This window comes from Vigna unguiculata, chromosome 3 (assembly GCF_037176805.1).
Source record: "Vigna unguiculata cultivar grain cowpea cultivar isolate G323 ecotype 2 chromosome 3, ASM3717680v1, whole genome shotgun sequence".
Classification (NCBI taxonomy): Eukaryota; Viridiplantae; Streptophyta; class Magnoliopsida; order Fabales; family Fabaceae; genus Vigna; species Vigna unguiculata.
This window is the reverse complement of record NC_140794.1, coordinates 67,210,080-67,237,320: the sequence shown is the minus strand read 5'-3', so window position 1 is coordinate 67,237,320 and position 27,241 is coordinate 67,210,080. Positions and strand designations below refer to the sequence as shown.

Sequence of the window (27,241 nt, the reverse complement as noted above, 5' to 3'; positions counted from 1 at the left end):
CAAGGACATGCACTCGTCTGAGCCGGTTTTAACCACTCTGTTATGATACCACTTGTCAGGTTTACAGAGGAGTTTCACTGACGAGATACAACAGACCTAAGGCTAACCACATAAGACATTGATATACCACTCTCAACCCAAAACCTTAAGGCAATAGGTTTATGGATCTTTATTCTTATATGGTGCTCTACTTTCTCATTTCTAGCCAATGTAGTACTTATACTCACACTTGAATTCCTAATATATACTATTTTATTTTTATATTACAACAATTTTTGGATGATTATATTATTTATTTAAAGACAGTGATGGGAGCACATTCAAACCTAAAAGCCATTGAGAATGCTGGTACTTTATTTTTAACAAGTTCTTTAACTAAAAGTACATTTTAATATTAAAGTTTTATGAAATAATATTGCTGTCACCGAGTATTGATGAAGCAAGTTGTACATGTGGTGGTGGGGTGGCTAAACGTCCAGAAATGCTACATATTTCTGAAACTGGATTAAGCATTAACATGTGAAGTTTTTTTAATTTGATTATTAGTGAGATGGCTGAAAATGTTGCTCACATCACATGCCAATCCCATTTATATGACATTGAACCGACAGATAATACACATAAGAGTAGGGCAAGTTTTGAAGCTATAAATGAGAAAAACAGTGTAAAGACGTGAGGGTCTTCAACATCTCATAATTGCCATCTGCCAATCGCAGTCACTTCCAGAAAATTTTTCTAATTACACTTTTACTCACACTCAAAATGGAAGAAAATTTATCACTCTGTATCCTTGATTTCGACAAGTTACGTCCAGCATTAAATATATTTACCAACTAAAGTTCTGTTGGATACCAAAAATAACACCAATTTACCATCATGATCAAGAAGTGTATCGTTAGAGATTGAATCTTCTGTGTAGAAAAATTTTCTTTTCGAGATATTAGTCCTTCAAATAAATTTTAACAATTTAAGAAATTATAGTTCTCAGTTCTTTATCAAGATTCTAATAATTTACTTCAAAATAAGAATTTGTTCCTGTACAAACTTCATTTTTTGTGGATAGTGATTCTTGACAATTAAAATAAGGAACATGTTTCATGGAAAATTGTGAACAACCACTTTCCTTAAAAACGAAGCTGTGCCATTTAGCAAGTGATCATGAATAAGATAATTCACCGCAGAAACCCCGAAAGGCCTACTCACTATTTAAACTCCTACTGTGAGTGGAGCAAGCTAGTTGCTTTCACTAGTGTTTGTTATTATCGAGATATTAACGTTTTTGTTAATAGTTATTAATCGCACTACATTGTACTTAAATAAAGTAGTTGATGGTTGGGACATGACAATTAAGATTTCACCGGCCCGTGGATTTTGTCTTTAGGAACAAAGTTTGAACTTTTGACGGTGTTGGATAGTTGAGATCTTCATAAGTCTACGTGTATTAATGGTGTGTGTGCGCGCTTGTTCACACTATAAATAACTCCTTTCTTCCCAAGCTTTCTCCACAGAGAGCATTTTCTGCCCCTTTTCTCTATTTGTGGAAGGATGGGAAAGTTACAAAGCTATGTTGCAGTACTTGCTGTGGCATTTGTAATAGTGATAGGAGCAGCAGAATGCAGAAAAATAAAAGAAAATGAGTTTGTTGACAATTTTGGAGGTGGCTTAGGTGGTGGCGGAGGTGGTGGCTTAGGTATAGGAATTGGAGGTGGACACGGTGGTGGATTAGGAGGAGGAATTGGTGGTGGTGGTGGTGCTGGTGGCGGCTTTGGAGGTGGAAAAGGTGGTGGTATAGGAGGAGGAATCGGAGGTGGGCACGGTGGTGGAGGAGGCATTGGAGGAGGTGCTGGTGGTGGTTTTGGAGGTGGAAAAGGTGGTGGCGTGGGAGGAGGAGTTGGTGGCGGAGGAGGTGCAGGAGGAGGCATTGGAGGAGGAGCAGGTGGAGGGGCTGGTGGTGGTGGTGGTTTTGGAGGTGGAAAAGGTGGTGGCGTGGGAGGAGGAGTTGGTGGTGGAGGAGGTGCAGGAGGAGGCATTGGAGGAGGTGCAGGTGGAGGTGCTGGTGGTGGTTTTGGAGGTGGAAAAGGTGGTGGCGTGGGAGGAGGAGTTGGTGGCGGAGGAGGTGCAGGAGGAGGCATTGGAGGAGGAGCAGGTGGAGGTGCTGGTGGTGGTTTTGGAGGTGGAAAAGGTGGTGGCGTGGGAGGAGGAGTTGGTGGCGGAGGAGGTGCAGGAGGAGGAGCAGGTGGAGGTGCTGGTAGTGGTGGTGGTTTTGGAGGTGGAAAAGGTGGTGGCGTGGGAGGAGGAGTTGGTGGTGGAGGAGGCGCAGGAGGAGGCGTTGGAGGTGGTGCAGGTGGAGGAGCTGGGGGTGGTTTTGGAGGTGGAAAAGGTGGTGGAGGAGGGGTAGGTGGAGGCATTGGAGGTGGGGCAGGTGGAGGAGCTGGCGGTGGTGTAGGAGGAGGAGCAGGTGGAGGACTTGGAGGTGGTGCAGGTGGAGGAGCTGGAGGTGGTGTAGGAGGAGGAGCAGGCGGAGGAGTTGGAGGTGGTGCAGGTGGAGGAGCTGGCGGTGGTATAGGAGGAGGGGCAGGCGGAGGTCTAGGCGGAGGAGCTGGCGGTGGTCTAGGAGGAGGGGCAGGCGGAGGAGCTGGAGGTGGTGCAGGTGGAGGAGCTGGAGGTGGTCTAGGAGGAGGAGCAGGTGGAGGTGCTGGTGGTGGTTTTGGAGGTGGAAAAGGTGGTGGTGTAGGAGGAGGAGTTGGTGGAGGTGCCGGTGGAGGCGCAGGAGGAGGCTTTGGAGGTGGTGCTGGCGGTGGTGCCGGTGGTGGCTTTGGAGGTGGGGCTGGTGGTGGCGGCGGTGGTTTCGGTGGTGGTGGGGGCTTTTGAGTTAAAATATATTCTTAATAGTATGTATAATATATACCATGCAATGCAATGCTCATTTAACGAACCAAGTACGTATAACGTACACTATATTTATACACTATCGAAATAAACGAAAGTTTCTTTCATGCTCATCTTATTCTTCTCCTTTATACCTCACAAGTCCATTTTATTTTATCACAGTTAACAATTAGCCCTTAATAAAACAATTGCCATATTTGTACTTTGTACGAATAAACTAACATAACCTTAACTAACAAAAATTAAAGACATATTGCATGAATGTGGCACTTGTAATTCAACTGTGGAAAGAGTCTTGGATTCTATCAAGACTGCATAAAACTGGTGATGGAGGTAGTAGAAACAAATTCTCATGAAAAAACCTATTACCTATGCAGAATGTTTTCGCTCAATGACTAAGTTGTACCTTACAGAGCTTCAAAAGGCTAAGCCTTTATTTTCACTGCTATGTGGAAACACAATAATAGGTCAACCTTGTTAAGTGTTTAATTATAGTGACACATCAATTTTACCACTCGCGTTAATCCATCCATTGTGGGGACTACATTAATGACTATATCTTATTTTACATTATTTACCTCAAAATGAGAAAATTTATGATGATCGTTGTCAAAATAAGCAATGTAAATTATTAGTTCCTTCCTTTCTTTCAAAATAATTGTGGTTTATGGAAAAGGCAAAGACGTGAGGATACATTCCCAAAATTTAAAACCAAAAGTTGGTTAAGGAATAAGCTAACGCGTATCTGTTATCTGTTGTCTTATACTCTTGTCTTGGCCGAAATAAGAAGACCACACACAAGCTTGAAATTTACAAAACATGAAGTAGCAGAACACAAAAAGTGCAGAGGGAACATTCTACTGGTTAAGATAACGGTAGAATTTTGCATTGAATCGTATCATAAGAGAGAAAACAATTTCGAGACAACAAAGTTAGCCAGTTATGAAGATTTTAAAATTGCAGAGAAGCTACAATGTACAATTTTTAGTGACAACTTGACTAAATTACTTTTTAGTGGGATTTCTTTTTTTTAATTACATTTTCATTTGTATGACTTGAATTCAAACTTTTGTTTAAAGCAAGAATTAAAAACTATGCATTTCAAAATATATTATATACTGACATTGGTTTTATGTTGGTATTTTGGTTTTCCGGTAAAATACATCATGTATTTCCAAATTATGTATTTGGTATTTAACTCGAATACTAATATTTTGACATTACTTTTTTTTATTTTCATTTGACATTATTCATAAGTTGTGAAATAATATCAAATAACCTTTTTCCATCATTTATTATTGTTAGTTTGAATTTGTTGGCGTAAACTTATTTCTTTGGGCGCATCCTCAAACAACTATTGGAAGTTGTAGTTTTTTATTCTGAAACCCATAACTTTGATCAGTTCACACTGACCAGAAAAATATTGTCGAAGAAATCATGAAATCTTACTTTGGAAATTGAAGTCCAAGGAATTTCATTAGTTTATGATGTACAAGCCGTTATTTGTTTAAAAATTTTAATCATATTATTTTTTTTGTTTTGTATTTAAATTTTGATCGTTTTACTTTTCGAGACACATAGGAATATAATCTTTAAGAAAAATATTAGACATACATAGTCAGGTGGCAAAACTCGCTCTACATCTTTGGGATGAAAAGTAAGGTTAAATTACTCTTTTGATTCCTTTATTTGTTATGAAATTTCAGTTTAGTCTTTAAGTTTTTTGTTGTCTTAATTTGGTGCTTATTTTTTTAAAAATGACTCAATTTGATTTTCACCGTTAATTTGACCAAACGGTGTTAAAGTTAACGTCATATGTCAATTTTTGGTTTTTTTGAATTTTTTGATTTTATTTTGAATTTTTTTTTAATTTTTTACACGTGTCACTTCATAGTTGTGCTATGTGTCAAAGTGACTCAGTTTGGTCCTTATATTTGTTTTTAGTTTCAATTTAGTCCCATTTTTTGTAAAAATGAAATAATATTGTCCTTCCTTAAATTGATACTAAATTTATTTTTTTATAAATTTTATGGTGATATTCTTACTAAAATTAAGGTTTTTATTAAATATTTTTATAAATATTTTAAATTAACTTTAAATTTTATACACAACATTAGACTTTGGTTTTGTTTTGAACTTGAGATTTAGTTCCTAAACTTATGTGTGACAAGTTATTTGATTTTTAATCTTCACTAAATTTGTATAATATGATACACTTGATGCCTTTATATATGATGACAAAATTGTTAATTTTTGAAATTAAGTTTGGTGTTTAACTTTGTTTAATAATAAAACTAAAAAAAACTTATTTAAAAATATTGCTACAAATATTTAATAAAAACGTCAATTTTATTAAGAATATTATCATAAGTTATATACAAAGATTAGATTGGGTGTCAATCTAAGGAGGGACAATATTGTTTCATTTTTACAAAAATTAGGACTAAATTGAAACTAAAAACAAATATAGGAACCAACTTGAGTAATTTTGACACGTGACACAACTCTGAAGTGACACGTGTAAAAAATAAAATAATAAATAATAAATATAAAAAAATTCAAAAAAACCAGAAATTGACATGTGACATTGAATTTCTTTAGATAATTGGGGTACTAAATTGAACAAACCAAAAGTATGGGTACCAAATTGAACTTAACCAAAAAGTTGGGATATCAAATCAATAATTATACCTTATAAAATTTTATTTAGTAAATTATAATTTTGTTTACGAGAAAGAGAATGATTAATTATCTTTATTTTCTTATAATCAATTTAGATTTTATTTTCTTCTTTCATCCTTTTATCTCTACGTGATTTTTCTTATCTTCCCTCACTTACTTTTCTTTTTAAGAGTCTTTCTTTTAAGGTTTTGATAGATTACATTCCTTAAATCTCATATTTAGGGATGTCGACAGGACGGGTAGGACATGGGTAGTAGCTCCCAGTATATTTATCCATATTTGTGCGGGTATCCATTAGGTGGGTACTCGCATATTTTTTTAACATCCACAAATATCCACGGGTATTTACAACAAAAAATTAATATTTAACAATATATTTTAACAATGAATTCAAATAAAAATACAATGCATAACATTTATAAATTTCAAACAAAGTACAAATAACCTATTTAAATAGTGTTTAATGACAGTTTACAAAGAAATAGAGATTTTTTAAAACCAATTGATAAAATATAACTCATTTAATTTCAATGGGTTAATGTTTTAATCGTGTTTTTTTAATTTAAATTAAAATATAGCGGGTATGGATACTATGATCCCTTGCCCGTCCTATTAACATGTGAGTATAAAAAATACATGTATCTGTTACCTGCGGGTATCCATTTACAATATTCATTTGTTACCCGTTGTAATTTTATCCACAAATATTGATATGAATGGCATCATGGATCAAATGGAGAAAGACTAATATCCCAATTTGTTGCAGTTTCTTTTATTTAAATAAGGGTTGAATGCTTTATAAAATTGGTTGACCATGTCTTGGCTTAACTTAACCAATTAATGGGTTTAGTTTTACCTTTTTTTCCAAGCTGAAATACAAATCTATTTGCTAACTTCAGAATCAACTTTTAGAAGAACAATAAAATCTTCGTTGAATGCTTGTAAATAATTTTTGAGTAACTTAATTTCAGTTAGACTCAACCTTTTAAAGTAGTGGATAAATTAATAAAAGTCAATTAACTTAAAGTATGCATAAAAAGAATAAAAACAAATTGGCTGAAAGTCAATAAATGAAGCCAGAATCACGTCGACCTTCATTGATTACCAGAGTAGATGAGGCAAGTTTCAAGTTGATGGAACTATTTCGTTTCCCATTGTGGTTTACGCAGTTATGAACATGATGCCACACATCAGCAACAACCAAGTATGGTTCTTCCTTTTTTTCTTACTGTTCATAGCTGTAACTCAGTTTAGAATATCTCTTTTAAAGCGTATGCATGTTCCCAATTCTTCCATATTATGCTACCTGCACCATTTATGATCGATAACAAATGCAAAAAAAGTAGTGATGGTGATGTGCGCAAAGTTGTTTGAAAAAATAATGGATGGACTACTGTATGATCTTGTCAATGACGAAGAGTTTATTTGATTTCAGTTATAGGTTAAAAATCTCAATTAAAAATGAGATAATTTTATAATATATATATATATTTATATATATTACCAATTGATTCTAAAAAATAAGATTATTTTATAATATATATATATATATATATATATATATATTTATATATATTACAAACTGATTTTAAGAGATTAAATTAAGTTTAAATTTTCATTTTCGATATTATATGAAATGTACCTATTTGTAATTCTTATATGGGTCGTGATCCACTTTTAATGAACCAAACATAGAACGGACCATTTTCGTACTAAAGAAATGATGCATGGAATTAATCATTTACAAATAGAAAAACTACACCTAATATAGAATTAATTTTCATGTTAAATAATAATAATAATGATAATAAATATAAATAACACTATACATATTTTAAATATTATTAGTGGTAGGGGGTGCACAGAAAACGAAAGGAAAAACTATTAGACAAGAAAAAGCGACAGTGTGGGTTTTCTGCAAAAGAAAATATGAATTGAGGAAGTCCCTGCAATCATTAAATACTCTCCCTTCTTTTACTGAGATGCATTTAATTAAAAAGCGTGAAGATTCAGTGCTTCTGAACTTTGAAGTTTGAACAACCTGTTGCATTGTTAGCAAAGTACTGTAGATGGAGAAGATTTTAAATTCGAGAAGCAGATAACGAAAGCTATCATTTCGTTGTGTTGCACATAAATTCAAAAGCTTTAACATAGTATAGCAGAACCTGTGGTCTGATAATACACGGATTTTATACTAGACTCGTACTAAAATATTTTATTTATAAGGTTTCTTAGACACCTTAAAAGAAACAATAATAAACAAATTATTCTCTTAAATAATTTTATTATTTTCTTTTCAATTATTATAAATTAAGTCACAACAATAATTAATTATTTTTAATTTTCTTGTAATGTCTATTATTTTGGTTTCAAATAAGCTTTTATATTTTATTTTTGGTTCTCACTATTTTTTTCATTTTAGTCTTTCACATTACAAAAAAAACATGAATTATCAATGGTATGAATTCCTCAAAAATAATTATTATTTATCGGTAAACATGTTTTTCTGATGGACTACTGACGAACACAAATTTATCAATAAAAGTTTCGTAGGAAATATTTATTGACGAATTTTACACTTTGGTAATTATTGACGGATTTTTCTTTTAATAATTATTGACAGATATATCCATCTATAATATCAAGCATTAGATGTTGGACTCGATGGGCAATGACTATGTCACGAAAGTGCAAGGTTGGAATTTCGCTTCTCTATGACAAAAAAATTAGGGACAATTGAAATTGGGGAAAGGAACAACTAAATTTGGGTTAGGAAATATGAATTATAATTTTGATTTCATTGAAGACATTACTGACAACTCTGATCAGTCGATAAGCCAGTCACATACGTTGATAATTAGGTCAACAATTTTACAATTAACTTTACCGACAAATTATATTTGTCGATCAATTCAATAACAACATTCGTCAATAATTCTGTTAGTAATTGATTACCGATAGAAATAATTTGTCTATAAATTCAACAACAACATTCGTCGATAATTCCATCAATAAATAACCATTATTGATTTGTTGGAAAAACGTTGTCGATAATTTGCATTCTTCCAATAGTGTCATCAAATTTTCATTTTTATTTTAGTTTTTGTTATTCTTTTTAATTTTATATAAAGAACAATGATATTTTGACAATTAAAATTTAATAACTTTTTCTTATAATCTCATGTAATATTTTCTAAATAATTTTGAAATATAAAAAAGTAAAAATTACTTAAAAAATATCACCTCATGAATGGTTAATTATTTATATAATTAATTGTTTATTAAGTGAGCATCTCTCTTATGTGGATGAAAACTAAAGAAGTTCGATTTATTATGGTATCCGTTTTAATTTGAAATGTCATTTATTCCCTCCAACTACACACGGTCAAGACTAGTAGGTTCATAGGCAGAGCAATTAATGTTGGCCCACTGCATGATATTATCATCCCTCACATGATTTATTATATAAAATTCCATTATCATGACCCAATGCCAGTGTCTTTTGCACATTATAAAGCCCATTGTTTATGGTCAATGTAGCACAAGTATACGTACAATATAGGAGGAGGATCCTGATTCAGTACTTCGTTGCAGTCATCAGTTACTGTTCTTTCTCTCTAATGGCTGTCCTCTTGAATCTGCTTCGACTTTTCATAGTCTTGGTCTTGTTTAACGTTTCAACCTCAGATGAACTCCCTGCAAATTTTGTATTCGGAGACTCCCTTGTTGACGTGGGAAACAATAACTACCTTGTTTCCTTCTCAAAGGCTAATTATTTACCCAATGGCATTGATTTTGGAAGACCAACGGGAAGGTTCACTAATGGAAGAACCATCGTGGATATCATTGGTAAGCTTTACCACCTTGTATTACTTCCTATGTTTTTCTGTTCTTTTATCTATTTTTTAATATTATTACTTCTTTTGTCTGATGAGTTTTTCTTTTTCTTGCTCCACCAGGTCAGGAACTGGGTATGGATTTAATCCCACCCTATTTGGCACCCACCACGGTTGGACCAGTGATTCTGAAGGGTGTGAATTATGCTTCTGGTGGAGGTGGAATTCTAAATTTCACTGGACAAGCCTTTGTGAGTTTCTGCTGATGTTTGTTTAAGATAGTTTTACATTATTATTACGTAGTTTATTAAGACCGTGATAATCTCACATCATCGTACATTAATAACGGTGTGCATGCATTGATGGATTGTCAGGGTGGTCGACTCAACTTTGATGCACAGATAGATAATTTTGCAAATACCAGACAAGACATCATAGCCACCATTGGTGTTCCTGCGACTCTCGATCTATTCAATAGGTCATTGTTTTCCGTGACGATAGGCTCAAACGATTTCATAAATAACTACCTAACTCCAGCACTCTCATATTCCGAACGGGAATCGGAGACTCCACAATCCTTTGTCGCAAAAATGATATCAAAATTCAGAGTTCAGCTCACTGTAATGTTTTTCAAGATTATAATTTTTGTGAAATCCCTGTTTCTAAAAATTTCCCCGACAAATTGTTAATGTTTTAGCATTATGCAGAGGTTGTTCAATCTGGGGGCTAGAAAAGTTGTTGTGGCGAATGTGGGGCCTATAGGGTGTATTCCAAGTCAGAGGGATTCAAACCTCGGTGCTGGATATAGCTGTGTTTCTTTCCCCAATCAGCTAGCACAGCTATATAATTCCCAACTAAAGGACCTTATTACAGAACTCAATTCAAATCTTGAGGGTTCAGCTTTTGCTTATGCAGATGTGTATCAAATTTTAGATGATATTCTCAAGAACTATGTAGCACTCGGTACGTGTCTATCTGGTTTGACAAATAATCGATTATCAGAATAGAACCTTGAATTTGAATTTATAAGGTGTTTGTTATGAACAAAAACTTTGTTGTGTGTCTGTGTAAACATGTGACAGGTTTTGTTAATCCAAATTCAGCTTGTTGTCGCGTGGCTGGGCGCTTTGGTGGTCTGGTTCCGTGTGGTCCCACATCGAAAGTTTGCTGGGACAGATCAAAGTACGTGTTTTGGGACCCTTATCATCCTACTGATGCTGCAAATGTTATGGTCGCTAAGCATCTCTTAGAAGGAGGTTCCAACTACATTTGGCCACGCAACATTCGCGGACTCCTTCAAACTTGAACTTTTTTTTGGTGTAGATACCTAATTCGTCATACTAAATGCTTCAGCATAAATGTTATAAACTTTCAAATTAAAGAAAGATTAGGAGATAGTGAAAATCATGTTGTGTTTTCATGATTTCAAAGCTTATGACAATCGACAATTTCCTTAATTAAGGTGTCTTTTGTTCCTTGGGAATCACGATATGCCTCAAACTGTTGAGTGCTGTCTCCATACGATGAAAGATATTACAGATATTTGAAGCCACCATGTTCTGCCCACTTCCTACCCATTCAACAATAATTCATATTCACAGTCACATATCTCCGACACACTTTTATAGTACTTTTTAGGGAAAACATTAAATAATACAAATAGTGATTAATTCCTCGTATTAATGCTGTAAAAGGATTTCATCCTTGTTATTTTACTGCATTATCATTTTTTCTTTATATCAAATATTCATGTTAAGTATATTTGATAGAACTCATTACATTTAGATTGATATTCGCATCTTTTCATTTTAATAATATTAAATCAAATAAGGTGGTATTTATAACATCAAAATGAAATATAATGTAGTTATCATTATATAAAGGTAATACAGATGAAAATGCACTCAAAATTAACGATATATAAATCTCAAATTACAGAACATCTAATAATGTGATCCAATATTTTAAAATTCGACTGAGATATACAGTGATGTCATCAAACACAGTGGTAATAAATTAGATTGAACCAGCAAAATTGGTATGGTTGGAACCAAAATTTTCGTGTCAAAATCTGTTGATTTTTCAAATGCGCTGTCATGCAGTGTTCTAGAACAACGTTCTTACTGAACCTCAACTTTACTCATCTAACATTTCACTCACCTGCAAGTCTACAACCACTTTTTCAATGGAGCTAGTTCAACCTTGTGCATTACAAATTATAGGAAATATGAGGTTAAAATATTTGTTTATTCTTAATTTTTATTATGTTCTGCCAAATTAGTCATATTTTTATTTTTTTTATTTAAATAGATTTAAATTTTTTTTTTAATTTAGTTTTTTTTTTAAGATTGTTTAAATAATTAACATAATTACGTATCATTTTGTATTTTTTATATTATTTTTTAATTTTTTAAATTATTGTTAAATTAATTTTTAAATTTGTATTGTTGAAAAAATGTCCACATGTCAATTCAGCCGTATGTCACGTGTGAAAGTCAATGTTTTATATTAAATTTGATTCCTATATTCATCATTTTTATTCAATTTAGTCTTAATTTTGTTTAAAATTGAACAATTTTGTCTTCTTTAAAATTGAAACCAAATTTAATTTTGATATTAAAATTCACAGTTTTATTAAATAATTTTGTTTAGAGTTACAATTAATTTAAAATTAGAACGAAGATTTTAATGACAAAGACTAACTTTAAAATTTTAGATCATTATAACTTCAAGGCTTTATAATTAGTCCTAATACCCTTGGACTCAACCAAACTTAGTGTTTCTCCTTAAAAATACTAATTTAACTACCACACATACTAAAACTTTACACACATACACTAACAAAGATAACTATTTAGCATCACCGTAAGACAATACTAATTCACACTCTATAACAATGGTATAGATATATCACAAATCTAAAAAATACAAATACAATGCCACATTCAATACTACATTATTGTAATATAAACATCTTAGCCAAACATATTTATAGTTTTTGCAACAATATTCGAAATTCATAGGTTTTTAATCTCTTTTAAACTAAAGTGTTCAATTACTTCAAGACTTATAATAAAAAGTTATTATACCACACCAAAAACATCCAATCTTACAAATCCAAACAACTGTTTCACCATAATAACATCACAGTCACACATATTCCTTTCTCATCTTATAAACTAACTCTTCCATACATATCTATGATATTTCATACTAATACAATATCAAACACACTTAAGTATCAATTCTTCTCCTAAGTCAATGTCTCTATAATCACATTCATACCCATCCCATTAAAAAAATAGTACAAACAATAATTCATCCATCCAAAATAATAGTTTCTCATCACATTTTATAATTTCACAATTCAGATCAAATCACCCTTCTCATAAAGGTTATTCCCAAATTTCAACAAACATACAACATTCATACAAAACAAAATCAATAATAAGACCTTAGAATTTGAATTAAATTAGTGTCCCTTACCCAATAAAATTTGTCTAACTTTGCTCTCCTGCCCTTAAAGAGTGTCACACACGAAAAACCATTCTATCTACATAATCAAAGGTCTGATTGACAATCAAGGCACGATTTTAGTATCTCCAACAGAAGAAAAATCACATGCAATGAGAAAAGAGTTGCATGCAAAGAGGGAGAAACTTATTACTTCATAGTAAAATGACAGAAAATGAAATTACCTAAAGGGAGAAATCGATCGGAGGCTCTGGTAGAGTCTTTCGCATACATCACTCCATTAGTGTTGGATTTTCAAAAAGAGAAGTATGTGTTAGAGTTTTGAGAGGGAAAATGAAGATGATTGAGGGAAATTACGGTTTGTGATAAAAGGGTTTGCAAAAAAAATTTGGGGTTCCCACAAAAATTGAATCACAGAACACTCAAAGAGTTCAGACTTCTTGGTTCATAATGTTATTGCTCTTGGTTTAAATACGACTACATTGATTCTAGTAAAAGGTGCTTTGGATGTGCATGGTTCTAAGTTAATGTTTGATAAAAAAGATTTTAATTATAATTTTCCTTGTGATGGCCTGGGACGAGGTGGAACTTGTGATACTTCTGCTTGGGAAGCATTTTATTTGGAAGTTTTTTGGATTGGCGCTGAGCACAAAGTGCAGGACGTTGAATGTCACTTTAATTTTGTTTCTAGGTTGTCTCGAAAAATTTGGATTCCTACTTCACTAACGGTTGGATCATATTGAAATTTTAACAATATGGTTCTTTATCTTGACAGTTAGAATCGATTAGAGAGTCTACTTTATTACATTATTATTAAAGAATAATTTAAACAATAATCTTTGAATAGTTGAAACCTTGATAACTAAAATCTTGATAGTTAATATTAAAAATTTAGAACATAATTGACAAACAAATTATAATTTTTTATTTATAAAAAATTATTTTAAATATCAATATAATTTAAATTAGTTAATATAATAATTAAATATTTTTTATTTCTAAAATTAGTTATTTGTTTAGTGGTTTTTTTATCTTAACTATAAGGACTATAATGAGAAGAATCATAACAAACGTCCAAATTTCTGTGAAAATTTTTATTTATGTCCTCTAAAATCTCAAGTTATAGATTTTACTTAATCATAAAAATATTTGACTTCGGTTGTACTTTTAAATGTTTCTCTATTTTTTTATCTTTCCAAAATTTTAAAACATCAATGTTGGTTTTCACATTTATTTTGATTATAAATGAAAATTTTTAAATATAGAAATAACATTAGTGAGAAAATTGCACCAACAGTAAAAGTAATATAATATTATCATGGGTTAAATATGTTTGTGGTCCCTTAAATTTCAGTGAATTTTGGAATTAGTCATTTTTTGAAACTTGATACCAATTTAGTCCTTCATCTTTAGAAATGTGTGGATTTAGTCTTTATTACCAAATTTTATTAAGTTTATATGACGTTTCAAGCGCATTTCATGATAGTATTTGAATTGTTTACACCGTTTGACACACTTTTACTTCAATATTAGCTTAAATATTATCATAAAATGCATTTAAAATGTCAAATAAACTTAACAAAATTTTGTAGAAATGACTAAATCCACACATTTCTAGAGATGAAGGACTAAATTGGTATCAAGTTTTGATTGAAGAGGGACTAATTCCAAAATTTACTTAAACTTGAGGGACCAAAAATATATTTAACCCTATTATCATCAAGCCTTTCTATGGATTTCCCTCTTTCTAATTTATATAAGCACAACTAGGGATGGCAACGGGTCGGGTCGGGCACGGATAGTGTCTACCCGCAATCCGACCCGCAAAAAAAAATTCGCCCGTTACCCAGCTGTTTACCCACCAGGTATCCACTTAAAAAATACCTGTGGATATTTTTAAAACTCGCAGATACCCGTGGATACCCGATACCCGCAAATATTTTTTAAAAAAATATATTTTATAAATTTTTTAATATAAAATTATTAAAATAAAATATAAATTAAATTAAATTATAATTATAATTAAATTTGACATAATAAAATATACTACTAATTTTAATTTTAATTAAATTTAACTTAATAAAATATAATTTTAATTTTAATTTTAATTTTTTGCAGATAACGGGTACCCGCGAATACAGATAGTATGATACACGTACCCGACCCGTTTATAAGCGAATATTAAAATATCCGCTACCCGCTACCTGCAAATAATCAATACCTGCGGGTAGTAACTATTCATCGCGGATTTTATCTGCAGATATCTGCGGACTCATATACTTTTACCATTCCTAAGCACAACAATCAAATAATATTATGATTGATTAAAATGATTTCAACCAATTATTCGTGTTTAACAATCAAAAAGATGATTTTATTTATAAAACTAATTCTAACATTTCTTTAAAAATATTAATTATTAAATATAACTTCGGTTTCATATAAATCATGATGATATATATTAAGAAATATTAGTTTTGTGATGGATAAAACATAATTATCTGACACGTCATCTCTCTGCCCGATAATCTTTCGCGTCACGCACTTGGAGACTGCATCCTCACAGAAGGATCCACGCCCTCTCTTCTTAAGCCAATTTCACATTTTCAACTATCGATTCGGGTCAAACATGGATCGGCAATCACCGGAGAAACTAATACTCGTGAACCGCCACCCAAACGGCGTCGCACTGATCACGATCAATCGTCCGGGTTCTCTAAACTCGCTGACCCGGCCCATGATGGTGGACCTGGCGCAGGCGTTCAAGAAACTGGACCGGGACGATTCGGTGCGGGTCATCATATTGACCGGGTCGGGCCGGTCATTCTGTTCAGGCGTGGATCTCACAGCGGCGGAGGACGTGTTCAAGGGCGACGTGAAGGATCCGGAGAGCGACCCCGTGGTGCAAATGGAGCTCTGCCGCAAACCGATAATCGGAGCCATAAGAGGATTCGCCGTCACCGCTGGGTTCGAAATTGCCCTCGCCTGTGACATTTTGGTCGCTGCCAAGGGATCTAAGTTCATTGACACTCACGCTAGGTTCGTTCCCTTTATCCGTATTACAAATCGACTCTTCGGATTTTGAACACGCCCCTTACGTGTTTGTTGCAGGTTCGGGATATTTCCCTCGTGGGGTTTGTCTCAGAAGCTTTCGCGCATCATTGGGGTCAACAAAGCGCGCGAGGTTTCTCTCACGGCCTCACCTTTGACCGCTGAGGTGGCTGAAAAGCTGGGTTTCGTTAACCATGTGGTTGAAGATAGTGAATTGTTGAAGAAAAGCAGGGAAATTGCAGATGCTATTGTCAAAAACAACGAAGATTTGGTGTTGAGGTACAAGGCGGTCATCAATGATGGCATCAAACTTGATCTTGGCCGTGCACTTTCCCTTGAAAAGGTTAGTATTCTGTACAATTTGTGTCTACCATAACATGGCATGGGTTTTACGAAAAAGATTGGTTTGGTTCTCTGGTGTAGAGCAACACTACAATTATCTGTCTCTGATATTACATGTGGATTATTGCTTAATTCTCTTAGATGATAAGCTAGAAGAATTCTAATGTATATGGAATGTTTTCAGTTTCCTATAAGGTGGGTGGGGTGTATCCATTAATTGCTGTTCTCTGTAGTTGATGGATGTGAACTTAACATGGAGTTAGACCTCAGCATACCAAAAGTTTTTCCATAACTACCGTACAATTTAGTACTTTATGTATAAGTTTTAATTTATTTTTTCTCCTAAAATATTTGTGAGAAAACTTATAACATCAAGAAAGATGGTATGGTTGAAAAGAAATAGAATCGTACCTCACAAATTAGGAGTGACCTACCTTAACTTCGTAAGCTACTGAGACCCTAGCCACCTAATTTTGTTTATCACAAAAAAATAGTCCCCCTAATGATGGAAAATTTGTTCCAGATTCTGAAAACAGCATTTTATTGATCAAAATTGTCTTTGAAAGTGTAAACTTAATGAAATTAGTTTGCAACCCTTATGGCTAATTTGTCTAACGAAATGCAATTCAGGGGCCTCAGACTCCAGTGTAATTTCCATCAACCTGAGATTAGTGTATTGTATCATTCGTAAACATTGGAAAAGAAAAGAGAAAGGTTGTGTTACACTGAAATTCTATCTGGTGATTGATTTGTTTCGTCTCTCTTTGTCACTATTTCTTTCCTAATTGTCTGCTGAATTATCCATTTTATGCTTCTCTTACACTCAAAATCTTCTTACATACAACTTCACCCGTGTAAAAAATTTAGGAGAGGGCTCATGATTATTATAACGGAATGACGAAGGAGCAATTCAGAAAGATGCAGGAATTCATAGCTGGTCGAAGTTCCAAGAAACAGTCCAAATTGTAGTAGGTTCTTTATTTGTGCTGTAACTGTACATGACTTTTCTTTTTATGGGCAAAGTTCACACACTGGCCTAATCTTGATAACCAAGAACTAGTTTGTTTGGGACGATACTTTACTGGTCCACAAATTCGAGGTTTTACTTTTACTGGGAACTTCGGTTTTTAGTTACGAATTATGTAAATGGTGGAGTTCCTTCCTTGTTTTAAAAATAAATGGTACAAATTATTTCTGTATTTGTTTTCTTATCTGTTATTAGCCCCTTTTAAATTTGGAATTTCGTTTAATTCTATGACTCTAAGCTCTTAGGATCTATTTTGTAGATAGGAAATAAAATAGGGAAATTTTGATAAAATTTATTTTTATGTAGAAATGGTAATTTATTACACTCAAATTTTCACTTCATTTTAAAGAAGAATATGCAATTGTTATGGTGAGTGGAATACACTGCAGAAAGAGATAAAAGGAGAGAGAGAAATCGATAAAACTATAATTTATGCGATAAAAAAAAAAAAAAAAGGAACAAGAATGGGATCAAAATAAAATGAGTGCGTTAATTTTAAAAACAATTAAATTGCATGAACATTGCAGATAATAAGATCACAACCTAAACTTGCATCATGAACAATTCAATCATAATAAAAAGGTCATAATAAGATATACATACTACAATTATTATAGGGTTAACTTTCAAACACTTTGAAGACCATTATTTCTCCCCTCGATCTCGCTAATTTTGTTCTTACCCAATTTCCTCAATCTGAAAGCCTTTTTGATCTTTTCCACAATCTTTTTGAAGACTCCACTGCGTTTGTTTTCGGGTTCTTGGCTCTGCACCTCCAATTGCTCTCCCAAACCCTCCAAAGAAGCACCATTCCCACGAAACGCTTCGAAAAGCCGAGGGTAAAGCACCACCATGCGCTCCTTGAAACTCTTCGAAACTCGGACCATCGGAAAACGCAAGCCATCGCAACCATAATACCCAACTACCACGCGCCCACTCGCGTACTCGCCGCAGGCCGCCAGAATCGAAAACGCCCGCCGGCGAAAATGATCTCTGACGAAGGCTTCGAAGTTCCGCGGCGGCCGCCTAAGCAGGTGGAAGGAGGTGACGCAAGTGCTAAGAAAGACGTTCTCGTTGTACGCACGTGACTTCTTCTCCGACGGCACAGCTTCAGGTTCGTTGAAAAACGGTTTCTCGTTCAGAACCAGAGCTTGAATCGAGAGCAACACTTGCAACATGGTGGACTCACACGGGACCCACTTCTCCTTCTTCCTCCCGTACCACGTGTTCAACAGACTCAGACACACTTTCCCATTCGTGTAGAGGTTCGGGTTCTGTCTGTACCCAAAGGAGTGGTAATACAGCTTCGGTGGATTCCTCGGATAATCCGAAGGGAACACGATGTCGAAGAAGAAGAGACCATCGTGGTACGGTGTGCCCGCAGCGCCTACGATCACAGCCCTCATAAGATCAATGCGTTGCTCGTAGACTCTGACGTAGATTGATTCCGGTAAGTTCTGCTCCAGAATTTTCCACTCTCTCGCGATGGTTTTGTACACTGCGCTCTTTGAATCGCTGAACGATTTTCCGTTCTTTGAACCCAGAAAGTGGTGATCGGAATCGTCTGACACCACGTCGAAGTGCTCGAACTCCTTCGTATTTTCCATCTCTCTTTTTTCTCAAACTCAATTTTCAACAGAAACACGAATTTGCAGAGAGTTCGAAAATTTTCAACCTTTTGAAGGAACGAGTTTTCAATGTGTATCAAACTCTTTCCACTAGTCCGTTGCAGGAACTTGAAAGGTGTGATCTGCGTTTCTGGTCTTTAAATCATATCAAACTCTTATAACAGTAAGATCATACAAAAAATCATTTTCATTACAAGAATCTTTAAAGACTTTATGATTGATAATCATCCTCTTAGAGTTTCTGTTTTATAGTACATTATTACATCATAAATGGTTTCATTTACTTGACTCTTATATTTGTTTTTATTACTCTTTAATCTCATCTCATCTTTCTGTGGTTTGTTTGTACTTCTTCGTAAAAGTGTACAACAAGTCATTCTAATTACTCAACATTTATCTCTTTCCATCGCTCCACTCTCTTCTTATCTCCACGTGACTTCTAAATTAAGAAAGTGTGCAAGTGCCATCTTTTAAGATGTAAGTATGAAAAATGGGCTTAAATAACTTTTATTTCTCATCAATTTTGCCTATATTTTTTCCGTTTTAGACTTCAATAAAAATTTTATTTCCATTTTGTTGTGTTTAAGTTAATTAAAATTTCCGCAACTATAATACCTGTGATTTTCTTTTTCATTTATGTCATCAATCAAGTTTTTTGATAATTTTTGTTAATATTTTTTTCGTATTTTACTTCTTATTACAATAAAAAAATATTTTGGTTCCTTATAATTTTTTCTTTTTTGTTATGATACCCATCATTTATCCATATTTTTTATGCAATGAGTGGTCCGCTAATTAAGAATATTACTATTTAAATGTAATGACACATATATTTAAACTTGTGCCTTTTGGAGAAAAATTAACCAATGTGACGGAACAATGTCATTTTCATCAATTTTGCATTTCCTATTGTTTTTGTTTTTTTATTCAAATGTGAAATTCAAAAAGAATAAAAATTAATTAGTACCGTCGTTTTGGATTCTTCATTAATTTAATTTTATCATTAAATCAGATATGCTGAGGAAAGAGCAATGCAACCTCTGATAGAAAGAAAACAACATTATCTCCATCAATTAATGTGTTTTCTTACAAAATAATTTTAAGAAGATACGTGTCCAATTAAGCATACGTGCAATAAACTTACCATTTAGAGTTAATTATGCCATTAAAAGATATGGAAACAAAAGTCAGAATGAAAGAAAATACCCAAAAAATGTAAAAGTTATTTAAAGAGGCCCAAAATATTATATCTTTTGCGAAAATAATAACAAATTACTTAAGCAAAAATTATCAAATTTAAAATCATAATTAAACTTAGTTGCAGTATAACTCCCTCAATATATTTTAGTCAAGTTGCTAAAATTAAGGCTTAGATAAATTTTGAATCTTCTAATATATTTGATTTTTTCCTTCGGAATACCATAGCAAAAAAAATTATTGACATTAAATACCTAATCTCTTGACACGGATTTTATTTCCTTCAGATTTAAATATTAACCTACAAAAGTTAAATTGACTTACATTGACACGAAATATTCATATAAACAAATAAAAGCATTAACCTATATTATTATGAATAATTACAAAAATAAAACAGCAATGTGCATCACAAGCATCAATAATATTTAAATTCAGTATCATTGAAGTAAGACTTTCATTATTGGGCATTATAATCGTCTACCTCTGAACATAGGGGTTTATGTTTACCGATGTGTAACTTAGTTAATATAATGACGTTAAAAAATCAAAGTCAAATACATAATGATAAAATATGGATTAAAACATTTAATGTTATTATTAGGATGGAAAGTGTGAACCTCAGTGGTAAGATCTAAGTGATGATTTGAATATTTCTGGTTTTTGGAATTGAATCTTTCGTGTTGCTCAAAAAGGGAAGATCCACTTGTAAAAGACTATCAAATGCTCAAGTCAATAAGAGGATTTGAATTTTTTTAGAGTAAACGAGGATGAATATGAATACTATGTATATTTATAAGTTATAGGACCTTTTGGACCTTAGATCCATGTGATAAAACAGTTATCACATGTAATATTAATCAATATTAATAAAATCACAACTTACTTGAATAAATAATAATAATAATAATAATAATAATGTGGCACTTTACTCGATATACCAAATATCCAAATATTTTGAAAATAAATGATGTTAAAGAATATAATGACGTAATTATACTGTCGAGATTTAGTATAATATAATGTTAATACATGAATATTTGCGCTAAAAAATATATCTTAGAATATATTTCAACTACCTACATTAGTAAAGCTAAATAGACTTTATGGATCCGCATCACTTGAGATATTTGTTGGGCCAAATATATACATTTGACAATTAAAATAATATAAGAATTTAAGCTCAAAATAATGTACGAAATAATATAAAAGTCGTTCACATTACTCAATTTTTAAAAACATAATAAATCCTCGATTAAAGATGATATATTATCCATTTAAATCAATTCATCAATATTAGAAATAATAAAATGCTTAGATTAAAATCTAACTATGGACTGTATCTGTGAGTAGATCATCATCACCTTTGACCAAAACCCTACCTCCAATACTACATAAAGTTTTTATTGCTTTAAATAGCAGATATTTCAAATATCTAATATTAATTTAAATTTTGGGTTAAATTAAATAAAGATATAAGATTTCTTTAGCTAAACTCGTCTGTAAATCTGATATCAACGAAATGCAACTTCCCTTACCATAACTTAATAAAAAAAAAAAACTTACAACAATTAAACCTAGTGTGATTTAATTTATAGGTAACCCTATATCTGCGAGTTCAGTTGTAACAGTAGAATCCTGTTAAATAGTTTGTTTTCCCAAGCAAACCTTACAAGAAGACCTGAAAGAAAACCTAAAAAAGCACACTCACTTTACAAGCTGCTGCAATGGAGGCGAAAAAGACAACGGAGTTCGAGCAGTTCGACGTTGTTGTGGACGACTCAGGCCATCGATTTCGAGACACAAAGGTTGTGAAGGTCTTCAGCGATACAAGGAGTGGACTTTACAAAAGGATCATGAAAGAGTGGAAGATTCTTGAGAACAACTTGCCGGAATCAATCTACGTGAAGGTGTACGAGCGACGCATCGACCTAATGAGGGCTGTGATCGTAGGCGCCGCGGGCACACCGTACCACGATGGTCTCTTCTTCTTCGACATCTTGTTCCCTTCCGATTACCCGAACCGCCCTCCCAAGCTCTATTACCACTCCTTCGGATACAGACTAAACCCTAATCTGTACAACAACGGAACGGTGTGCCTGAGCCTTCTGAACACGTGGAGCGGGAAAAAGACGGAGAGGTGGGACCCAGGCAACTCCACCATCCTGCAAGTGTTGCTCTCCATCCAAGCGCTGGTTCTCAACGAGAAACCCTTCTTCAACGAGCCTGGTGTCGATGGTTTTGCGAGTCTCATCATGATGAACTTGGAGAAGAAGTCACGCCTCTACAACGAGGGCGCGTATTTCAGAACTTGCAAAACCTCGTACCAGCTGCTTCGGAGGCCACCTCGGAACTTCGAAGACTTCGTCAAATCCCACTTTCGCGAGCGAGGGGATCACATAATCAAGGCGACCAGGGAGTACACGAGTGGGCGCGTGAGGATCGGGTATTACTCCTGCCAGTCGGCTCCGTCTTCTTCGTCGGGGGTGCCCGTTTCGTGGGAGTTCAAGCGCTGGATGAAGGACTTTTCCCCTGATTTTTTTCACGCGCTTCGACGGAACGCTGGTTCTCTTTCGAACAGCGGCGGTGCTGGTTTTTCGTGTATGGTGGATTACTTTTTTGTCCGGTCGGATAGCGCCGATGAAGATCGCACCGATGGCGAGGAATCCCCAAACAAAGGATTCTTCAAAACGGTTATGGATAGGATAAAAAAGTCTTTCGGATTGAAGAAAACTGCAAAAAAAGAATAAATGAAGGGGATGATGGTATAGTTTGTAGGTAGTCTTCAAATTCAAATTAAGAGCTTCAAAATAAACTATGTATGGTTATGGTTCATCATAATCTTTACCCTTTTTATGATTCAACTATTGTCAATTCATTATATATAAACTTTGTGCTTTGCAGGAAGGAAAAAAGTGAAATAGAACATTGGTTTTAAGGGTGATGTTACATAATACCCCATTTTTTATTTAACAATCATCCAACATCAGCAAAGTAACATTTTTATTTTAAAATATCAAATAATTTAGGTTAAATTAGTTATTTGAGCCTATTTTAATCAATTTTTATTAACATATATTTCTTCCCAGACAGAAAAGTCTAAGAATATATCTACCTCCGGAAAAGGATAAAAAAAAATGTCTTAGCATGAATCAATCGCTCTAAATTTATTTTAATAAAAATCAATTTCGTAAACCCAAATTATTTATGTCGTAAAAAGGGCATCAATTAACATAAAAAATTGGAAATATGAGGAGAGCCTTATAAATTGTAAGTTGACATTTACTATATGAGTTATTGCTAACACATTTTATATCGTATTTTGAACCAATCAATGTAATATATTGTATTTTGAACCAATCAATGTAATATATAAATAATTTTATTTTAATAGTAACTCTTTTTGATAAATATTCAGCATGCTATTGCTTCACTTATCTCTTTTGTTATTGTAATATATAAATATTTTTAGTTTGATAGTAACTTATTCTAACAGCAATGCTTTATTGGTGCACTTATCTCTCTTGTTACTGTTGCTCATTTCCCCTTCCATTGATCTTCTAGAAGGTTAAATTTCTCACTTTTGAATTAATTTTATTTGTTAGGTTTCTATTTTTACCATACTTCATTTTTTTTAGGTTTAAAATCGTTGATTTCGATTCTTAGAACATGGAGGGATTTTTTGGGGACTCGGATGTCATGACCCCTCAAGCTTTTCAAATTCTTGGAACAAGATGGATTCTTTAATTTCTTTTATAAAACATATCATTTAATATGAATAACTAATGAAACATCAAACTAAATATAAAAAAAAAAACAAAAAACATTAAGATGCTTTTTTTTGTTTTTTTTCTTCTCTGATTATTGATTAACTTAAAGAAAATAATTTAATCACCGACTCACTTATTATTTTTTACTCTGATTTCTGACGTATTCTTATCGATAGTTTTATTATAATATAAAGAAAGTGACGGATTTTGACGAAAATTGTTGGGGGAGCCAAAATAATACATCAAAAGTTTATATATTTAATTATTGTCATTAATAAAATGAAAATAAATACATAATTTAGTATAATAATAACTAAAAAAGAAATCACACATATCTAAAAAATTGTCAAAAAAAAATTCAATAATAATCAAACCACACTTAAAATCCAATTATAAAAAACACAAAATACAATATTTTTTTCTACTTTCATAAAATAAAAAATTAATATACAAGAGACTGATTAAATAAATGATTAAACTAGTATTTTACTATCAAGTGAGACAAGAGATAATTATCTTCTTCTTTATTTCTTCGAGAATGGAAGAAAACCACTGAGAGATGAGAGCAATAGATCTTTTACTCTTCAGAAACAAAAGAAGATAGGTGAGAACAATTTGTGAGAAACTCAAAACATATAATGGAACTACAATTAAAATTTGGTTATAAAAAAACACACAGTATAATATTTTTTCTTCTATGTTCATAAAATAAAAAATTAATATAAAGCAGACTCATTAAATAAATTATTAAACTAATATTTCATTATCAATTGAGACCAAAGAATTACCTTCTTTTTTTCTCCCTCGAGTATGGAAAAGAACAGAGGAGAAATAAGAGCAAAAATGATAGATCTTTTTCTCTTCAAAAACAAAAGAAAACAGCTAAGAATGAGATATGAGAACAATTTGTGAGAAACTCAAGACATATAATGGAACCACAATTAAGATTCGGTTATAAAGAAACACACAGTACAATATTTCTTCTTCTATATTCATGAAATAAACAATTAATATAAAAGAGAATCATTAAATAAATTATTAAACTAATATTTCACCTATTAATTAAGACCAGAGAATTACCTTATTCTTTTCTCCCACGAAAATGGAAGAGGACAGAGGAGAAATAAAAGCAAAAATAATATATCTTTTTCTCTTCAAAAACAATAAAAAAGAGATGAGAATGAAACATGAGAACAATTTATGAGAAACTCAAACCATAATAAATAAAAAAATATATTGATAAATCTTTTTATTCTTTATTTTTTATTATGTTTAATTTTATATTTTATTATTTATTAACATTAATTATTATGTTTATAAAAGAAATAAAATATTTGATTTAATTATAATATATTTTTTAATATCTATAATATATAAAAAAATTAAAATATATAATATAAAAAAAATTTAAAACTTTTTGGGGGGCATGGCCCTCCTTGTCCTAATAGTAGTCTGTCACTGTATAAAGATATATTTTGCAATAAAAATTATCAAAATATTTATAATTTTTTTATAATTATAATTATATTAAATTATGTATTCATTTATATGGTATCAACAATTATAATTAAAAATATAAATTTTTATTATTATTTTAGCTCCTCCATTATTATCGATTAATCATTGCTTGGAAATATAGAGTTTGATTGTTATTTATGAAAATTTTCAAAAATATAATATTGAAAAATATAAACATTTTACATATTTAGTTATGTTTTATGACCAAATTAGAAACTCTACATTTTTATTAACAAGTTTTGAAACTCTATCACAATAATAAATTTCTATGGTTTCCAAATTAATTTCACTACAAAACCATGATATAAAGAAACTCATTCTAGTAATAAATTCAGGATAGACACGTCTCTCTTACTAATGATTAATATAAACCTAACACATGTAAATAGAATGATATTGTAAAGAGAATGAAAAATTTATCACCCTAAATTCCACATTTAGACTCCACGCTTGGGATTCAGGAATTGCACAATCGATGATATACTAACATAATGATCTATAGAATTACAAGTTAATTTGTGACATTTATGAAAGGACAATAATCCATATAGTTTTACTATAAGTCGCTAATCAAACTTTACCACAAAAATCATCCTAGAGACTTTGACTAAAACATTTTTTTTATAATGTGTACACCAGTGCAGAAAGGGCTTTCTGCCCCGGTTATTTTCGACATTTTGCCTCGGGTCTGGAACCGAGGCATATTGGGGCGAGGCCAAAAGGTATATCTTTTGGCCTCGGTTATCACCCGAGGCCATAGACCCAGTTTTTTGCCTCGGTCTTGATAAGAACCGAGGCATATTCCTTTACTCGTCAGTTCCACAAGCTGGTCCATAATCAAATTTGATTCTCTGCAAATTGGAAGTTCTGAAGGAGTTTGTCTCCCATCTCGTTATTCAAAAAAATGCAGATGAACCTGTCCAAACAATACCAACAGTACCTATCAGAAGCTAGGGTTCAGGTGGAGGTTCACCAAAAATGGCAGAGGCGGGATGTCCAGCGCTCACGCTGCCGAACCAGTTCGGTGAGGAGTGGTGGTGGATGCCAGAGGCTGTGAATGGCAACGAGCGCAGCTTGCCGGTGATAGAAAAGTGCGGCGGCTCAGGGGCAAATCAAAACCCCTATTCGACGAGGTTTGGCGCGGACGCTGGAGCGCATAGTGGTGGCCGCGGCGGCGGGAGGTAACCTAGACTAACGAGGGTTTGGCGCGGACGCTGTGGGTTGCGCAAGGCACCAGGTGGAGGAGCTGTGTCGTCGTCGACCCCGTGTCCGCAACATCGCTCGCGCAAGGCACCAGGTGGAGGAGCTCCTCGGTGGCGCCTGACTTGCTGAGGAGGACGAAGGGGCGGAATTTCGAACAGAGGCGCTGCTGGCGCGGGGACTTGAACAGAGGCTGTGACGCGGGGAGGAAGAAGGGTTCGCGAATTTTGAACCCTAAATAAACCCTATGGCTTCGGTTGTTAGAGGAACCGAAGCCATTGACCCCCTTTTGGCATCGGGTCTTCTTGGACCGAGGCCTATACCCTGACTTCCAGCCACTTTTTGGCTTCGGGTCCTACTGGACCGAGGCCTATACCCCTCTTTGGCACCGGTTTTGAGCGAACCGGGGCCTATACCCTCTTTGGCTTCGGGTATTTGGAGAACCGAGGCCTAAAACTTGGCTCTAATTGCAAAAATGTCACCGCGCCATTATATGCTTCGGTTCCTGGCCAACCGAAGCATATAAGGCGAGGTAAAATGGACATTTTGCACTAGTGGTAGTTGGATTTCAAATTATTACGGGTTTTTAAAAAAATCATTAATAATTGTAAACTTTTAGTTCATTTT

At 33.3% G+C, this 27,241-nt stretch overlaps 3 protein-coding genes and 2 pseudogenes across 4 annotated transcripts; 4 read left to right on the top strand and 1 right to left on the bottom strand.

Annotated features, from left to right (window-relative positions):
- Positions 1-1,383: 1,383 nt before the first annotated feature.
- Positions 1,384-3,002, top strand: LOC114175564 (uncharacterized). The gene has a single exon (XM_028060316.2). It carries the CDS (start codon positions 1,546-1,548, stop codon positions 2,869-2,871), a length of 1,326 nt encoding a protein of 441 aa, XP_027916117.2. The 5' UTR covers positions 1,384-1,545; the 3' UTR covers positions 2,872-3,002.
- A 6,104-nt stretch (positions 3,003-9,106) lies between these two features.
- On the top strand, positions 9,107-10,864 carry LOC114175004 (GDSL esterase/lipase At4g16230-like). The gene is made up of 5 exons (XM_028059758.2): positions 9,107-9,420; positions 9,531-9,658; positions 9,782-10,027; positions 10,115-10,370; positions 10,490-10,864. The coding sequence occupies exons 1-5, from the start codon at positions 9,192-9,194 to the stop codon at positions 10,711-10,713; spliced, it is 1,083 nt and encodes a 360-aa protein (XP_027915559.2). The 5' UTR covers positions 9,107-9,191; the 3' UTR covers positions 10,714-10,864.
- Positions 10,865-15,393: 4,529 nt separating this feature from the next.
- ECHIA (enoyl-CoA hydratase/isomerase A) lies at positions 15,394-17,473 on the top strand. 2 transcript variants are annotated; one of them, XM_085671627.1, is made up of 3 exons: positions 15,394-15,920; positions 15,993-16,275; positions 16,905-17,118. In XM_085671627.1, the coding sequence occupies exons 1-3, from the start codon at positions 15,511-15,513 to the stop codon at positions 16,923-16,925; spliced, it is 714 nt and encodes a 237-aa protein (XP_085527753.1). In that variant the 5' UTR covers positions 15,394-15,510; the 3' UTR covers positions 16,926-17,118. The 2 variants fall into 2 exon arrangements, with proteins under 2 accessions (XP_085527753.1, XP_027922061.1); XM_028066260.2 differs by lacking the exon at positions 16,905-17,118 and adding an exon at positions 17,142-17,473 and having other exon boundaries at positions 15,399-15,920.
- A 295-nt stretch (positions 17,474-17,768) lies between these two features.
- Positions 17,769-19,142, bottom strand: LOC114177386 (putative ubiquitin-conjugating enzyme E2 38 pseudogene; annotated as a pseudogene).
- Positions 19,143-21,780: 2,638 nt separating this feature from the next.
- Positions 21,781-22,992, top strand: LOC114175731 (putative ubiquitin-conjugating enzyme E2 38 pseudogene; annotated as a pseudogene).
- Positions 22,993-27,241: the final 4,249 nt, after the last annotated feature.

Excerpts from the sequence above, each read along its gene's own strand:
- LOC114175564 (XM_028060316.2), top strand. The coding sequence starts at position 1,546 with ATGGGAAAGTTACAAAGCTATGTTGCAGTACTTGCTGTGGCATTTGTA.
- LOC114175004 (XM_028059758.2), top strand. The coding sequence starts at position 9,192 with ATGGCTGTCCTCTTGAATCTGCTTCGACTTTTCATAGTCTTGGTCTTG. Across the intron at positions 10,028-10,114 it reads AATTCAGAGTTCAGCTCACT|AGGTTGTTCAATCTGGGGGC; the intron begins GTAATGTTTTTC and ends AGCATTATGCAG. Across the intron at positions 10,371-10,489 it reads CAAGAACTATGTAGCACTCG|GTTTTGTTAATCCAAATTCA; the intron begins GTACGTGTCTAT and ends AACATGTGACAG.
- ECHIA (XM_028066260.2), top strand. The coding sequence starts at position 15,511 with ATGGATCGGCAATCACCGGAGAAACTAATACTCGTGAACCGCCACCCA. Across the intron at positions 15,921-15,992 it reads TTCATTGACACTCACGCTAG|GTTCGGGATATTTCCCTCGT; the intron begins GTTCGTTCCCTT and ends TGTTTGTTGCAG. Across the intron at positions 16,276-17,141 it reads GTGCACTTTCCCTTGAAAAG|GAGAGGGCTCATGATTATTA; the intron begins GTTAGTATTCTG and ends TAAAAAATTTAG.